The following is an 18,259-nucleotide window of genomic DNA, read 5'->3' as shown; positions in this document are numbered from 1 at the left end:
GTCCCACCCACACAGAACATCTCTATAGGACACACACACAGGACAAGGACACGGGAATAACACCATATCCTGCACTGAGAGGAAGCAGAGCTGGGAGAGGTCAGTCCGGGTTCCTCTACCTGATAATTCTGGCTGATCATCCTGTTCTCTTCTCTCATACATGCCAGAGTATAGAGAGGGTTGTTACAGTGGTCTGTACGGTGAGCAGGATTACTTCCACCTGCAGGGAATAGACAAAGATTTATCTGCATAAATGAACAACCCAGGACACACACACACGTAGTGATTGATATGGCGGAGTATCGGGGCCCAGACTGCCGCAATGCCCCATTCTGCCGATGGGTGAATCGGAGAACTGTAAATGATCAGCAAGTTGGGAGAATGTAACGTGATGAATTTCCCCGATGGATCGGATCGGCAGAAAGGGGAATCGGCTGCATGACTTATAACCAGATATTTATTTATTAACAGCTACTTATACAATGACAACTGTTGCGCCTTACTATTAGGAACAAATAGTAATTAAATAAGACAGACAGTGGATCATTGATCGGCCGTACTGCAGAGGTTCTTGGTGAGCTGTATGACCCAGTCAGTCAGGATTGTTGGGAAAGGTTCAGGAAGATATGAATGTGAATAAAGGGAACTTATGTTACCTATAGTGGGGATGTAACGGAGTAAAAGAGCTTACGCAGGTTATATGGGTGGTTCCGGAATATGATCATGTAGCTCTGGTGAACTATCAAATAAAGTCACCAAGCAATGGTCTCCCTTATAGGCATCTTAGACCAAGAGGACCACTAATTATCGTTTTGTAAGGCGCCACAAGGGTTCCGCAGCGCCTGACAATACATAGATGATCACAAAACAAGAATAGATTGAGGATAGGTTGGAGAGGAGAGAGGTGTTTTATAGGGAGGCCAGAAAGAAGGAGCTTACAGTAGTCCAATCTGGAGATGACAGGCTTTTAAGCAGCCCCCAGGACCTGGTGGGGTGCCGGAAACTGCTGGCAGGAGTAGTATGACATTTGTTCGGAGATAATGTAGTATCGCTGCACAGTCGATTAGTTTAAGAAAACACTGGGACATCCAAGAAGAGACAGCGTAGAGACAGTTGGAAATAAGAGTGAGGAGAGCAGAGGAGAGGTCAGGAGAGGTAGATATGAGTATTATTAGCATAGAGGTGATATTTGCAGTCGAGTGAGTGAATGAGCTCACCCAGAGGACACAGAGAGAGATGAAGAACACCAAGAACATAGCCTTGCAGGACACCTACTGTCAATGGAAGTGCAGGGGAGGTGGAGCCATGAGAGGAGACAGAGAAGGAGTGGTCAGAGAGGTAGGAAGACAGCCAGGAGAGGGCAGTATCACGCAGACTGAGGGAGTGAAGGATATGGAGAAGGAGATGGTGGTCCACCGTATCAGAAGCAGCAGCAAGGTCAAGGAGAATAAGCAGGGAGTAGTGGCCCTTAGATTTGGCAGCGTGAAGATCATTGCCGACATAAGTGAAGACAGTGACAGTGGAGGGGATGGAAGCAGGAATGGAATGGGATCATGTGCTCAAGGAGTTTGCAAGCAAAAGGGAGGAGAGGGATGGGTCAGTAGGTGGTGATGGTATTTGGATCAAGGGAGGGGTTTTATGGATAGGTGAGGCAAGAAGGAAGAGGGGGTGGTGCCTGATGAGAGGGAGGGATTGAAGAGGTGGAGGGAGAGAGGTAGGGAAGGATGGGTGGGAGGGGATAGGGCAGATGGGGAGGTGGTGCTCTCTCTACCCCCACGTATGTAACAGGCCCAATGGAGATGTGGCCCTACAGCTCTCATCACATCCGGATAGTGGAGAGTTCGCTATTTCTAGAACGGAACCCTAACTGCCCTAAAAACGATGGTACTCGGAGATCGCTTTGGGGTTAAAGGAAGGTGAAGACCAAACACAGGAGACATGTAATACAGCCCACAGATTCTAAGGGGGGACTTCACTAAGATGGGAGTTCTAGATCACATGGTTGTTGCTATGGGCAACCAATCAGAATACTTCTTATTTATTTAGCACCTTCTATAGGATAATATACAGTATCTAATTGGTTGCCTATAGCAACATCCCATGTTAAACAGAACTAACAGAATCTTAGTAAATGTCCCCCTAAACCTCTCCTGACTATGTGGGAGATTTCCAGTCTCCCAGGTCACACAATGCAGGAGTTTTATTATTATTACATTTTAGTTACATTACCGTTCAAACATTTGGGGTCACCTAGAAGAAAATAACCGCCACACTATATAAAATCAACTCCACACGGACATGGATAGTCTGTGTATGAGCGTTCGAACTATAGTGGGCGCCCAACTAACATAGAAGTACCCTGTTTTTTTTTAAATGAAGACAAAATTAAATGAATCAGAACTACGCCCTATACATTGTTAATGTGGTAAGCGACTATACGAGCTGCAAACGTCTTATAGTATTATCTACATAGGTGTATAGAGGCCCATTTCCAGCAACCATCACTCCAGTGTCCTAGATGGATGCTCGCATTGGCTGGTGAGGTGCTGCTGGCCACGATACGCCACTCCGTGCTCCAGGGAAGCCAGATTATCACTGTATCGTTCTCTGCCTATCAGCGGCAAAGGCAATACAGCAGGGCCCGCAGGGACGCCAGCGGCGGGACCCTCCTGCCAATTATCTGCCTTTCAGACTTAAATCGATACAACAAAAATAATATGAGGACATTCGTATGTTGCAAGTATTTAATATTATTCAGTAAATGTGATACTGTGCATGCCATTATTTTTATTTAATTCCCCCGAGAGGTTGTTTTATTAATTATATTAATTAATACATTGTACTATTTTTTATTATAAATTGTTTCTTCTATACATTATTGAGCTATACACGGTTTGAGTATACTTTACTTTAGCTGTGTGTTTTTGGAGCTTGGCATTGCTCCGTCGTGGTGGCTGCTGAGGTTTATATTACACAACTGCTTGACCTAGCGCTAAAGACATTATGTAACCATTGTATGTTCTGGCTTGGATACTGTGCAGTTGTGCTTTAGATAACAAAGCCAGTAATATTCATAACAAATCATTATATACTGTAGGTGATTAATATGCAGATGTCCGAGAGATCACCAGTGCTGGGAATGATCACAGATACAGAGAGCTCCCCCTGCAGTCAGTGCAGCTGGTTATAAGGTAGATGCCCAGTTGGGGTCATCAGGTTCCCAATCTTATGGGTGGAGCGGTGACATCAGACTGGAGAGACTGATCCCTGCGTGGTAAAGATGGTGGCGGTGATGTCCTACATTCCCAGTAATATACATATCCCCCCCATACAGTAATATTGTACCCCCAGAGCATCTGTGTCTCTCACCTGGGCTGATCTCAGCAGGAACGGCCTCTTCCTTACACTGCTGGTGATAGATCACGGGTCCCGGCTCAGCCTGTCATACAAGAACATGTGTCACATACGTGTCCCACCCACACGTTACACGGGACATCACTATAGGACTCACACACAGGGCGGGGACATGTGAATAACACAATATCCTGCACTGTGAGAAGAAGATGTACAAGGAGGAGAGGTCGGAGCAGGTTCCTCTACCTGATATTCCTGTGTCACTGTCCTGTTCTCTTCCTCTATACAGCCCGGAGAGTACAGAGGGGTCTCACAGGGGTCTGCGGGATTTCTAGCACTGCGCCCACCTGCGGGGAATGGGTACAGAGCATTACATTACAGTAAGTATAGTTATTCTATGTACAGGCCGGAGAGTACAGAGGGGTCTCACAGGGGTCTGCGAGATTTCTAGCACTGCGCCCACCTGCGGGGAATGGGTGCAGAGCATTACATTACAGTAGGTATAGTTATTCTATATACAGCCCGGAGAGTACAGAGGGGTCTCACAGGGGTCTGCGGGATTTCTAGAGCTGCACCCACCTGCGGGGAATGGGTACAGAGCATTACATTACAGTAGGTATAGTTATTCTATGTACAGCTCGGAGAGTACAGAGGGGTCTCACAGGGGTCTGCGGGATTTCTAGTGCTGCGCCCACCTGCGGGGAATGGGTACAGAACATTACATTACAGTAGGTATAGTTATTCTGTGTACAGCCCGGAGAGTACAGAGGGGTCTCACAGGGGTCTGCGGGATTACTAGCACTGCGCCCACCTGCGGGGAATGGGTACAGAGCATTACATTACAGTAGGTATAGTTATTCTATGTACAGCCCGGAGAGTACAGAGGGGTCTCACAGGGATCTGCGGGATTTCTAGCGCTGCGCCCACCTGCAGGGAATGGGAACAGAGCATTACATTACAGTAGGTATAGTTATTCTATGTACAGCCCAGAGAGTACAGAGGGGTCTCACAGGGATCTGCGGGATTTCTAGCGCTGCGCCCACCTGCAAGGAATGGGTACAGAGCATTACATTACAGTAGGTATAGTTATTCTATATACAGCCCGGAGAGTACAGAGGGGTCTCACAGGGATCTGCGGGATTTCTAGCGCTGCGCCCACCTGCAGGGAATGGGTACAGAGCATTACATTACAGTAGGTATATTTATTCTATATACAGCCCGGAGAGTACAGAGGGGTCTCACAGGGGTCTGCGGGATTTCTAGCACTGCGCCAACCTGCAGGGAATGGGTACATAGCATTACATTACAGTAGGTATAGTTATTCTATGTACAGCCCGGAGAGTACAGAGGGGTCTCACAGGGGTCTGCGGGATTTCTAGCGCTGCGCCCACCTGCGGGGAATGGGTACAGAGCATTACATTACAGTAGGTATAGTTATTCTATATACAGCCCAGAGAGTACAGAGGGGTCTCACAGGGGTCTGCGGGATTTCTAGCGCTGCGCCCACCTGCAGGGAATGGGTACAGAGCATTACATTACAGTAGGTATATTTATTCTATATACAGCCCGGAGAGTACAGAGGGGTCTCACAGGGGTCTGCGGGATTTCTAGCACTGCGCCAACCTGCAGGGAATGGGTACATAGCATTACATTACAGTAGGTATAGTTATTCTATGTACAGCCCGGAGAGTACAGAGGGGTCTCACAGGGGTCTGCGGGATTTCTAGCGCTGCGCCCACCTGCGGGGAATGGGTACAGAGCAATACATTACAGTAGGTATAGTTATTCTATATACAGCCCGGAGAGTACAGAGGGGTCTCACAGGGGTCTGCGGGATTTCTAGCACTGCGTCCACCTGCGGGGAATGGGTACAGAGCATTACATTACAGCAGGTATAGTTATTCTATATACAGCTCGGAGAAAACAGAGGGGTCTCACAGGGGTCTGCGGGATTTCTAGCGCTGCACCCACCTGCAGGGAATGGGTACAGAGCATTACATTACAGTAGGTATAGTTATTCTATATACAGCCCGGAGAGTACAGAGGGGTCTCACAGGGGTCTGCGGGATTTCTAGCGCTGCGCCCACCTGCGGGGAATGGGTACAGAGCATTACATTACAGTAGGTATAGTTATTCTATATACAGCCCGGAGAGTACAGAGGGGTCTCACAGGGGTCTGCGGGATTTCTAGCGCTGCGCCCACCTGCGGGGAATGGGTACAGAGCATTACATTACAGTAGGTATAGTTATTCTATGTACAGCCCGGAGAGTACAGAGGGGTCTCACAGGGGTCTGCGGGATTTCTAGCGCTGCGCCCACCTGCGGGGAATGGGTACAGAGCATTACATTACAGTAGGTATAGTTATTCTATATACAGAGGGGTCTGCGGGATTTCTAGCGCTGCGCCCACCTGTGGGGAATGGATACAGAGCATTACATTACAGTAGGTATAGTTATTCTATATACAGCCCGGAGAGTACAGAGGGGTCTCACAGGGGTCTGCGGGATTTCTAGCGCTGCGCCCACCTGCGGGGAATGGGTACAGGGCATTACATTACAGTAGGTATAGTTAATCTATATACAGCCCGGAGAGTACAGAGGGGTCTCACAGGGGTCTGCGGGATTTCTAGCGCTGCGCCCACCTGCGGGGAATGGGTACAGAGCATTACATTACAGTAGGTATAGTTATTCTATGTACAGCCCGGAGAGTACAGAGGGGTCTCACAGGGGTCTGCGGGATTTCTAGCGCTGTGCCCACCTGCGGGGAATGGGTACAGGGCATTACATTACAGTAGGTATAGTTATTCTATGTATAGCCCGGAGAGTACAGAGGGGTCTCACAGGGGTCTGCGGGATTTCTAGCGCTGCACCCACCTGCGGGGAATGGGTACAGAGCATTACATTACAGTAGGTATAGTTATTCTATGTACAGCCCGGAGAGTACAGAGGGGTCTGTGGGATTTCTAGCGCTGCGCCCACCTGCGGGGAATGGGTACAGAGCATTACATTACAGTAGGTATAGTTATTCTATGTACAGCCCGGAGAGTACAGAGGGGTCTGTGGGATTTCTAGCGCTGCACCCACCTGCGGGGAATGGGTACAGAGCATTACATTACAGTAGGTATAGTTATTCTATGTACAGCCCGGAGAGTACAGAGGGGTCTGCGGGATTTCTAGCGCTGCGCCCACCTGCGGGGAATGGGTACAGAGCATTACATTACAGTAGGTATAGTTATTCTATGTACAGCCCGGAGAGTACAGAGGGGTCTCACAGGGGTCTGCGGGATTTCTAGCGCTGCGCCCACCTGCGGGGAATGGGTACAGAGCATTACATTACAGTAGGTATAGTTATTCTATGTACAGCCCGGAGAGTACAGAGGGGTCTGCGGGATTTCTAGCGCTGCGCCCACCTGCGGGGAATGGGTACAGAGCATTACATTACAGTAGGTATAGTTATTCTATGTACAGCCCGGAGAGTACAGAGGGGTCTCACAGGGGTCTGCGGGATAACTAGCGCTGCGCCCACCTGCTGGGAATGGGTACAGAGCATTACATTACAGTAGGTATAGTTATTCTATGTACAGCCCGGAGAGTACAGAGGGGTCTCACAGGGGTCTGTGGGATATCTAGCGCTGCGCCCACCTGCGGGGAATGGGTACAGAGCAATACATTACAGTAGGTATAGTTATTCTATATACAGTCCGGAGAGTACAGAGGGGTCTCACAGGGGTCTGCGGGATTTCTAGCGCTGCGCCCACCTGCGGGGAATGGGTACAGAGCATTACATTACAGTAGGTATAGTTATTCTATATACAGCCCGGAGAGTACAGAGGGGTCTCACAGGGGCCTGCGGGATTTCTAGCACTGCACCCACCTGCGGGGAATGGGTACAGAGCATTACATTACAGTAGGTATAGTTATTCTATGTACAGCCCGGAGAGTACAGAGGGGTCTCACAGGGGTCTGCGGGATTTCTAGCGCTGCGCCCACCTGCGGGGAATGGGTACAGAGCATTACATTACAGTAGGTATAGTTATTCTATGTACAGCCCGGAGAGTACAGAGGGGTCTCACAGGGGTCTGCGGGATAACTAGCGCTGCGCCCACCTGCGGGGAATGGGTACAGAGCATTACATTACAGTAGGTATAGTTATTCTATGTACAGCCCGGAGAGTACAGAGGGGTCTCACAGGGGTCTGTGGGATATCTAGCGCTGCGCCCACCTGCGGGGAATGGGTACAGAGCAATACATTACAGTAGGTATAGTTATTCTATATACAGTCCGGAGAGTACAGAGGGGTCTCACAGGGGTCTGCGGGATTTCTAGCGCTGCGCCCACCTGCGGGGAATGGGTACAGAGCATTACATTACAGTAGGTATAGTTATTCTATATACAGCCCGGAGAGTACAGAGGGGTCTCACAGGGGCCTGCGGGATTTCTAGCACTGCACCCACCTGCGGGGAATGGGTACAGAGCATTACATTACAGTAGGTATAGTTATTCTATGTACAGCCCGGAGAGTACAGAGGGGTCTCACAGGGGTCTGCGGGATTTCTAGCGCTGCGCCCACCTGCGGGGAATGGGTACAGAGCATTACATTACAGTAGGTATAGTTATTCTATGTACAGCCCGGAGAGTACAGAGGGGTCTGCGGGATTTCTAGCGCTGCGCCCACCTGCGGGGAATGGGTACAGAGCATTACATTACAGTAGGTATAGTTATTCTATGTACAGCCCGGAGAGTACAGAGGGGTCTCACAGGGGTCTGCGGGATTTCTAGCGCTGCGCCCACCTGCGGGGAATGGGTACAGAGCATTACATTACAGTAGGTATAGTTATTCTATGTACAGTCCGGAGAGTACAGAGGGGTCTCACAGGGGTCTGCAGGATCTCTAGCGCTGCACCCACCTGCGGGGAATGGGTACAGAGCATTACATTACAGTAGGTATAGTTATTCTATGTACAGTCCGGAGAGTACAGAGGGGTCTCACAGGGGTCTGTAGGATTTCTAGCGCTGCGCCCACCTGCGGGGAATGGGTACAGAGCATTACATTACAGTAGGTATAGTTATTCTATGTACAGCCCGGAGAGTACAGAGGGGTCTCACAGGGGTCTGCGGGATTTCTAGCGCTGCGCCCACCTGCAGGGAATGGGTACAGAGTATTACATTACAGTAGGTATAGTTATTCTATATACAGCCCGGAGAGTACAGAGGGGTCTCACAGGGGTCTGCGGGATTTCTAGCACTGCGCCCACCTGCAGGGAATGGGTACAGAGCATTACATTACAGTAGGTATAGTTATTCTATATACAGCCCGGAGAGTACAGAGGGGTCTCACAGGGGTCTGCGGGATTTCTAGCGCTGCACCCACCTGCGGGGAATGGGTACAGAGCATTACATTACAGTAGGTATAGTTATTCTATATACAGCCCGGAGAGTACAGAGGGGTCTCACAGGGGTCTGCGGGATTTCTAGCACTGCGCCCACCTGCGGGGAATGGGTACAGAGCATTACATTACAGTAGGTATAGTTATTCTATATACAGCCCGGAGAGTACAGAGGGGTCTCACAGGGGTCTGCGGGATTTCTAGCACTGCGCCCACCTGCAGGGAATGGGTACAGAGCATTACATTACAGTAGGTATAGTTATTCTATATACAGCCCGGAGAGTACAGAGGGGTCTCACAGGGGTCTGCGGGATTTCTAGCGCTGCGCCCACCTGCGGGGAATGGGTACAGAGCATTACATTACAGTAGGTATAGTTATTCTATGTACAGCCCGGAGAGTACAGAGGGGTCTCACAGGGGTCTGCAGGATTTCTAGCACTGTGGCCACCTGCGGGGAATGGGTACAGAGCATTACATTACAGTAGGTATAGTTATTCTATATACAGCCCGGAGAGTACAGAGGGGTCTCACAGGGGTCTGCGGGATTTCTAGCACTGCGCCCACCTGCGGGGAATGGGTACAGAGCATTACATTACAGTAGGTATAGTTATTCTATATACAGCCCGGAGAGTACAGAGGGGTCTCACAGGGGTCTGCGGGATTTCTAGCACTGCGCCCACCTGCGGGGAATGGGTACAGAGCATTACATTACAGTAGGTATAGTTATTCTATATACAGCCCGGAGAGTACAGAGGGGTCTCACAGGGGTCTGCGGGATTTCTAGCACTGCGCCCACCTGCAGGGAATGGGTACAGAGCATTACATTACAGTAGGTATAGTTATTCTATATACAGCCCGGAGAGTACAGAGGGGTCTCACAGGGGTCTGCGGGATTTCTAGCGCTGCGCCCACCTGCGGGGAATGGGTACAGAGCATTACATTACAGTAAGTATAGTTATTCTATATACAGCCCGGAGAGTACAGAGGGGTCTCACAGGGGTCTGCGGGATTTCTAGCACTGCGCCCACCTGCGGGGAATGGGTACAGAGCATTACATTACAGTAGGTATAGTTATTCTATATACAGCCCGGAGAGTACAGAGGGGTCTCACAGGGGTCTGCGGGATTTCTAGCGCTGCGCCCACCTGCGGGGAATGGGTACAGAGCATTACATTACAGTAGGTACAGTTATTCTATATACAGCCCGGAGAGTGCAGAGGGGTCTCACAGGGGTCTGCAGGATTTCTAGCGCTGCGTCCACCTGCGGGGAATGGGTACAGAGCATTACATTACAGTAGGTATAGTTATTCTATATACAGCCCGGAGAGTACAGAGGGGTCTCACAGGGGTCTGCGGGATTTCTAGCGCTGCGCCCACCTGCAGGGGATGGGTACAGAGCATTACATTACAGTAGGTATAGTTATTCTATATACAGCCCGGAGAGTGCAGAGGGGTCTCACAGGGGTCTGCGGGATTTCTAGTGCTGCGCCCACCTGCGGGGAATGGGTACAGAGCATTACATTACAGTAGGTATAGTTATTCTATGTACAGCCCGGAGAGTACAGAGGGGTCTCACAGGGGTCTGCGGGATTTCTAGCGCTGCGCCCACCTGCGGGGAATGGGTACAGAGCATTACATTACAGTAGGTATAGTTATTCTATGTACAGCCCAGAGAGTACAGAGGGGTCTCACAGGGGTCTGCGGGATTTCTAGCGCTGCGCCCACCTGCGGGGAATGGGTACAGAGCATTACATTACAGTAGGTATAGTTATTCTATATACATTCCGGAGAGTACAGAGAGGTCTCACAGGGGTCTGTGGGATTTCTAGCACTGCCCCCACCTGCGGGGAATGGGTACAGAGCATTACATTACAGTAGGTATAGTTATTCTATGTACAGCCCGGAGAGTACAGAGGGGTCTCACAGGGGTCTGCGGGATTACTAGCGCTGCGCCCACCTGCGGGGAATGGGTACAGAACATTACATTACAGTAGGTATAGTTATTCTATATACAGCCCGGAGAGTACAGAGGGGTCTCACAGGGGTCTGCGGGATTTCTAGCGCTGTGCCCACCTGCGGGGAATGGGTACAGAGCATTACATTACAGTAGGTATAGTTATTCTATATACAGCCTGGAGAGTACAGAGGGGTCTCACAGGGGTCTGCGGGATTTCTAGCGCTGCACCCACCTGCGGGGAATGGGTACAGAGCATTACATTACAGTAGGTATAGTTATTCTATGTACAGCAATCTGTAGGAGACGCTCACCAGCACTTATTTCCCCTTCCCAGCATGCAGTGTTGCCAGTTACAATTCTTCTTGATGTCACAGAATCTACACACAGGCCTAGCGTTACCCTAATCCAACACATTACCGCAGGGGGAAGTTCCCCCCTGTAGTTTTTACCCAGTCACGTTACGTGCATGTTCCTGTCATGCACAAGGTATGCTCACCTATAACACTATGCCCGGGCCCACTTGCAGTGATCACCGATCCCTAGGTGCAGGCACATATAGTCCGGGGGAAAGACCCCTCGAACATGTACTTACCAGGATGCTGCTAAGGGACCAAGCCTGCCACCTCCAGCCTGAATCTAGGCTCCAGAGATGGGCAATCAAGGTCGCCAAGCAGAGACTCCTGGCCAGGGAGCGGCAGGAGAATAATGAGCAGTCAGGGTTGGATAGCTTTCTCTATACGATGGGTCTTCAAACTTTGGCTCTCCAGATGTTGTGAAACTACAAATCCCAGCATGCCTTGCCACAGTTTTAACACGCCCTTATAGCAAAACTGTGGCAAGGCATGCTGGGATTTGTAGTTTCACAACATCTGGAGGGCCGCAGTTTGAAGACCCATGCTCTATACTGTCTCCTGACACTTTGCTATAGGAGGCTGCAGTGGGAGAGGGACTGGGGGACCCAGCAGCCCACAGAGAGCCCCAGGCTCCTCCTGTCTATCAGAGAAGAGAGTATGCACATTTTATATTCCGTCTTGCAGTCTGGGACTCTGACCAGGGGCCTAATTCAGGCCTCATTGCTGTTGTGCGAATTTGCAATTCGATGGATAATTGAATGACCGTGCACTTGTAGGGATTGTAGTGCGCATGCGCAAGGCTAAACAGTGGCAAACAAATCAGCGATTCATCTATTCACAATCCCCATCGCAACTTGACTGACAGGAATCCTTGGAAAAGCTGAAGAAAACACAGTGAAACGCGTCTGTCCCAAGTTTAACTCTCCGGTCCTTTAACTCCATCTACTCTGATCATTGGATCCTTGCTTCCCCCGCCTTCTAGAGAGGACAGCATGGGCATATCCATCAGGTCCATAGTTCTTCCTCCAGTGGTTAGCCAGTGCCGCAATGGGAGCTGGCTGTCCCAGTCCCCCGGCAGCAGCTCTGTGCACCACAGCACTGCAGTGATGCAGCATCCAGGAATTCAACTCCCAGTGGTCAGACATCGGGCTGGAGAACCGGCCCCATATAGTATATAATTACACACAATGTACAAGTTATGTGACCGCCATCCCGTTGCTGTCTCACCTGAGCTGCTGGGATCAGGGATCGGCTCCTCTTCTTTACACTGCGGGTGATACATCCTGTGTTCCGGCTCATCCTGTCATACAAGGACAGAGATATTATTACACCGAGCATCTATACCAGAAGGATACACAGGATAAGGATATGACAGTAACATAATACAGAAGAGATAATGCCGCCAGTCCCGCTACCTGATCATCCTCTATGAGAATACAGTCCTCTTCCTTTATATGATGCCGGGAATACAGAGGGGTCTCACATCGTCCTGGGGGGCTTCTAGAGCTACACTCACCTGCGGGAAGAACAGACAATGACAGCCATATAGCAATGCTTAGTAACAGCCAATCACCCGGGAGAAGAGTGGAGAGAAGTGACTGGATGGTTCGGGATAGAGACACACCCCCTGAACGGCGTTCTCTTACCCACTGAGTCAGGCAGCTGCGGAGGGTCCATTACATCGTCCTTGTGTCCGCCTGAATAGTCCCACTCTGTCACAGAGAACGAGACCTCCATATCCTTACACTTCCCAGGCACCTGCAGCATAGGAGAGCTGGTTACATGACTTACCCACACACCTAGGAGTACTGTGTAATACATTCCCCTGCAGGGCACTACGGGAAAACGATGGGTCAGGGATCAATTACAGAGTGCGCACTGACCAATCACCAGGGGTCCAGTGAGATCGGTATTGTTACACTATAGTACAACATAAATCAGTGCCCAATCAATTCTCTTATAGTATTTATTATTATAAAAACAAAAAAACTCAGCGTTCTCTGTAGAAATATACAGCTGTATGTACAATAAGAGCGCTCACCTCTTCAACCTCTCTGTGATGTACCTCAGTAGGTGCCCGGATACGGTTCCTCTCCTCTGTTGGTGCACGAGGCGGAGCCTCTGTGTTTGGGCTCTGGGTGCAGCTGCTTCTGTCTGGCACAGGACGGCCGCTGATGTCTGTCACCTGGTCCCCCGACTTTCTCACAACAATGAAATCCTATGAGAGCACCAAGATGTAAGACGCCGCCCTATGTATATAATACAGCAATCTCCCCACATACAGTAATCCCAGCTGTATATAGGCGGGATAGCAGCTCTGCACCATCTCTGTGTAACAAGGCTGTGCTGTATATATGGCTGTAACCATAAGAGGCAGGAGACACACACACAGAGGGCATCTGCCTGCTCCTACCCACAATTCCTGGCGGCCACTGCTCAGCGCCTCTCACCTCTCTCGTCAGCAGACTGATAATCTCCATGGTGAGGCTCAGCAGCTTGTCTATGATCAGGTCTTTGTTCCTGTCAGTCAGTAGCGAGTGCCGGATATGTTCCAGGACCAGGACCTCCATGGTTGGTCTTCAGGTGACGTCTCCTGAGGGAAGGGAATACAATGTCAGCTCCATATTGTTGAACTGTTGCTACAGGGTTTGATTCTGAGGGAGGATTCCTATTCCCCAGAGTGTGAGATGCCAATGCAGGGGCGAGTAAACACCCATAACCGCACCCAGACTCTGCACCATGGTATAACCATTCAGTACTGCATGTGGGGCAGATGTAAACTGTGCTGAGAGACTTGGATTTGGGAGGGCCGCATCCTATGTTTAAACTGCAGTGTAAAAATAAAGCATTTAAGAGCTACATGCAAAAGCAGCCAGTATTCAGCCTGCATGCAATCAAAGTAAACGTATATGCGGCATTCACTATGGGCCGTAGAAGATGACAAAGAACCCAGACGTCTCCTGGAATGTTCCCGTTGTATCTTCCTGCACGTCCGTTCTCTCCAGGGCCGCCAATAGCTGCAGGATCAGTGAGATAACGCGCAGGTGGGAGGCGGGAACATGACACTTAGCTGCGCAGTCAGATATAGAATTGGGGCTCGCTAACCATAGGACGATCTCCTCTCTTGCCTTCGCAAATAAAATCCAGTCTAAACTGACTTATTTACAAGCGCTCGGAGGAAGACGTGGCGGGGGGCTAACGTCCTGTAACTGAAGCTAGTTGCCCCCGGAAGGCATGGGAACACCCAGTGTTTCGTGGTGGCGCCCATAAAATGCTGGGGGTTCCCATGGTCTAGCCCTGTGTTCACCCCCAGCCCTCACTCCCCGCAGCGAGCGGCTAATTTGGATTGCTACGAGCGATCCTGAATTGGCCCCAATCTACGCTATATACAGAAAGCGATGAGTAATACAGCCTATGCATGGTACGGCGCCCACATTCCTCCTACTCTTTTCGGTTACCAGATGACCAACATGGGGGGCCCAGGCGGGCAACCTGCCAACCTCAGACCACCGCCATGTTGTGGTTGGTGTACTGGACTGGAGGAGGGACGTGACATACACAACACTATGGACAGTAACTGGTGACTGGTCCCATAACAGAGCTGTGGCCCTATACACTCCGGGCCCTGCAGCCACCAGGTGACACTATATGTTACATGCATGGTGTAATACAGAGGGGGGATTGAGCACTTTATACCACATAGCTTCCGTACGTAATAATAACAATAACACTTCTCACCTAAACTCCGCAGCAGGATGCTCACCGCTCTGATGATAATAGGTTTCTCCTATACTCAGACTTGTGCCGCAGGGGTTGACGGGACATGTAGTCCCTCCCTGTACCACCGACTTTGCCTTCGATAGGAGCGAAGACTACAACTCCCAGAATACCTTTCTGGTCGCCATCGGCGTCGTCCATGGCTCAACATAGCACACGTGACTGAAATCAGATAGTCGTCTCTCGCCAACGCTCGTCTAATCCATCACTCATAGCTCAGAGCGAACAGATAGTGCGGCGGCCATGTTGTCGAAGACCCAAATTATGTGCTGCTAAAGGAAATGGCGATAACAAAATGGAGACTATTGTGGAGTCAGAAAATATACTGGCGACAAATAAGGCAGCTGACTGCAGGTTCTAGGAGAAGGAGGAGTGCGACTGTAAATTAACGTGGTGTATATACATAGTTGCCTACCCTCCTGCATTTAGCAGGAGACTCCCTGATATAGCAGCAATCTCCCTCTCTCCCTCATTAGTCCAGCAATCTCCCTCATGTCACCTAGCCCACATTACACTGTTACATTTTTGGGGGAAAGAAGGAATGAGAAATAGATACAATCACATTGAATCATCAGCACCATTTCCCAGCACATTACCAAGTATAGTATCCAGGGTTGCCGACTTTAAAAAAATCCTCTCCGGGAGAAGCCCGGAGAGGAATCTTGCATTACGCGTTTTGGGGGCGGGGCTTAACTGTGACGTCATTAAGCCCTGCCCCCATTACGGCAAATACTCGAAATAACTGTTATCCATGGAGGGGGCGGGGCTAAAACGACACGATTGTGCCGTTTTAGCTCCGCCCCCTCCCCTGAGACCCGCGGATTGCGGCATATAAATGCCTCGATCGGGGGGCTCAGTGGGGGTCCCCCTGATTCCGGGAGGGTTGCCCACCCTTCCGGGGGCCAGGAGGAAGGACCCGATTTTCGGGAGACTCCCGCAAATTCCGGGAGGGTCGGCAACCCTGATAGTATCTCTTACTAACTGCTTTGGGGCTCATCTACATTTGGATATAAGTTATTTTAGAAGATTCCTCTCAGATGTAGCAGTACACACCAACGCTTCTAGGTGCCACTTTCACAATCTCTTTTCACAATCTCTCCATGGCCCTTATTCTGATTGACGCGTACTTTACCGCATACTTTCGGATCGCGTCTTTACGGCGTCTGCGCATGCGTGGCGAACGCCACGCGCATGTGCCACGCATTGACTCCGTACCTGTTCGGCCAAATCCCGTACAAAACTGTTCACCGCAATCAGTCGGGAAATATGGGCGTATTATGGGCGTCATGCGGAATGACACATGGGCGTAGTTTCAAAGTGGGCAAAACGGGGCGGAAACATGGGCGGACACGGGGGAGTACACTTATGTTGGGGGGCGTACATTCGGATAGCACTCCGAATGCACGCGAACAAAAAGGGAAGAAATGTGCGGTGTCCAAAAGGCCACTATTGCTTTGCGGACACCACTCGTTCCTGCGGGAGGCGAACGGACCGCCTAATGACTACAAGCATTAACACCTGAACCCAATAGAATCGACTCCTTTACTCATTACTCACTAATAGGACGCTTGTCAGTGCTTTAATTGAAACCATTGCTGCTTCAAGGAAACCTTACTAATCACCCACATATGCTGTACTTCTGACACACTTTAAACCTGCTAACAATGGACATGACTGAATATTAATACTAGCAATACACATGTGTATGCGACATGTACTAAGTAAACCACACAATTGTTGTAAAGTAAAGCAATTTATTTATATACATGTCACAGTCAATGCCACTGTGATACAATGACAAAAAAATAAAAATACCAAAAAAAAAAAACCATGCCAGGAATGTACCAAAATAAATTATAATACAAAACAAATATAATTGCACACAGATGGACTCCAGCACCTCCTATGTGCCACTGCACATGCAGCCAGTGGGAAATGAGGAGGCTGCTGGCCCTTCTACAGCAGGCCAACCTGCACCTGACCATTCTACAGCAGGGCAACCTACACCTGGCCCTTCTGCAGCAGGCCAACCTGCAGCTGGCTCATATGCACCATCAGCAGAATCTTTGGGAACACAACCGGGGACTTAGCAACATCACATCAAGTGCAGCTGACAGTAATGGCAGGCAAAAGAGGGCAACAGGGGAACCAAAAAGGACATTGGAAGCAAGGGCTCATCTGGTTACCCTCAGCACGTGATTGGACATAAGAAGCTGACACACACAGTACAATGGAAGATTTGGGATGAGATAACGGTGGAGATTAATGCAGCCACAAGTTCATTTTCGACCACGTTTGGCCTTGGTAGGCTCCTTGGCCTGTGCAGCAGCTCTTCGGGCACGGCCAGATGCTGGGGCAGGTGGAGCAGATGCTGGTGAGGGGTTGGCTGGTCTACCCCTCCTGCCAGCAGGGAGTGTTGCTGGTGGTAATGCACCAGAAACGGATGACATTAGGACCCTGTTGCTGTTAACCAGCTCCACCATAAGCTCATTATGGTGGAGGAGGAGATCATTTTGGCGGGTGGCTTGCTCGGCCAGCACCTGAGCACTTGCAGCCATGGCCTGATGCGCCTCAGCCATGGCCTGCAGGCTCCCAGCGATGGCCTGCTGGGTGCTGACCAAGCTCGCCATGATCTCCTCGGTCCTATGCATCCGTTCTGATGCCAACTCTCCCTGCTGGTTTATGTCCCCAAGCATCTGGGCCAACCTGGCCAAATCGGCTTGGGCCGATGGCGGCTGCTGCTGCACAGGCCTACCACTGGGGCCAGGTGGCACGGACTCCTCCACCTCCTGAGCAGAGTCGTCACCAAGCAGTGGGGTGTCTGTGGAAAATGATAAACACAATTAGGACACATTCTAAGATAATTACTTGCACAAGCTTATGGCATGACCAATATTTACCTTCCAGAAAAGACGCAAACACTTCAGCTGGGGCCTCGCTATCCATCGTGCTCACCCCCCTGACCTCCTCAACTGATATACAGCTCTCGGCCATCAACTCCAGGGGGGTGAGCTCTAGCCCTGATGGCATGGGCCCGGCCCCAGATCTCTGGCTGTGTTCCCACCGCTTGGTCATCTTCCTCTTCAGGTTGGTTTTGAAGTCCTGCCACCTGCAATGTAAGTTGACATATTAATCCATGTCACTCCAGATGTTTGCTGTTGCAGCCATTGCTCTGTGCTACATATTACGACATGTGCTTAATGTCCAAAAGATAACATTACATGCAACTATGATATCAACCGTTACAATACACATTCACAATCACCATACTCTAACTCTCAACTAAATAACATGGCAATAATGTCTGTGTATCGTAACAACCTCACGGGCCATTTGCAAAATCCATCTAAGCATCAATTCAATCATTACTTGGCTATTACTGGGCACATGTATCACAAAACAACTTGCCTCTTCTTCACATGGTCCGTCTCA

General features: G+C 50.0%; 1 protein-coding gene across 5 annotated transcripts in view; it reads right to left on the bottom strand.

Annotated features, from left to right (window-relative positions):
* Nucleotides 1–14,935, bottom strand: part of LOC146058248 (uncharacterized) — a 102,132-nt gene extending 87,197 nt beyond the window's left edge. For 4 of the 5 annotated variants that reach the window (XM_083170443.1, XM_083170448.1, XM_083170447.1 and 1 more), the window contains exons 1-9: nt 14,789–14,935; nt 13,501–13,643; nt 13,092–13,268; nt 12,697–12,808; nt 12,466–12,566; nt 12,278–12,350; nt 3,601–3,701; nt 3,371–3,439; nt 120–224 (exon numbers count right to left, since the gene is read on the bottom strand). In XM_083170443.1, coding sequence (XP_083026569.1) covers nt 120–224; nt 3,371–3,439; nt 3,601–3,701; nt 12,278–12,350; nt 12,466–12,566; nt 12,697–12,808; nt 13,092–13,268; nt 13,501–13,620 — 858 coding nt within the window. In that variant the 5' untranslated portion in view covers nt 13,621–13,643; nt 14,789–14,935. Of the gene's footprint in view, nt 1–119; nt 225–3,369; nt 3,440–3,600; nt 3,702–12,277; nt 12,351–12,465; nt 12,567–12,696; nt 12,809–13,091; nt 13,269–13,500; nt 13,644–14,788 lie in introns of all 5 variants that reach the window. The other variant, XM_083170445.1, reaches the window with a different exon arrangement.
* Between the last annotated feature and the right edge of the window lie 3,324 nt (nt 14,936–18,259).

The sequence above is a fragment of the Crinia signifera genome, chromosome 2, assembly GCF_055691185.1.
Source record: "Crinia signifera chromosome 2, ASM5569118v1, whole genome shotgun sequence".
Classification (NCBI taxonomy): domain Eukaryota; kingdom Metazoa; phylum Chordata; class Amphibia; order Anura; family Myobatrachidae; genus Crinia; species Crinia signifera.
The sequence above is the reverse complement of the archived record's forward strand: the minus strand, read 5'-3'. Positions and strand labels throughout refer to the sequence as shown.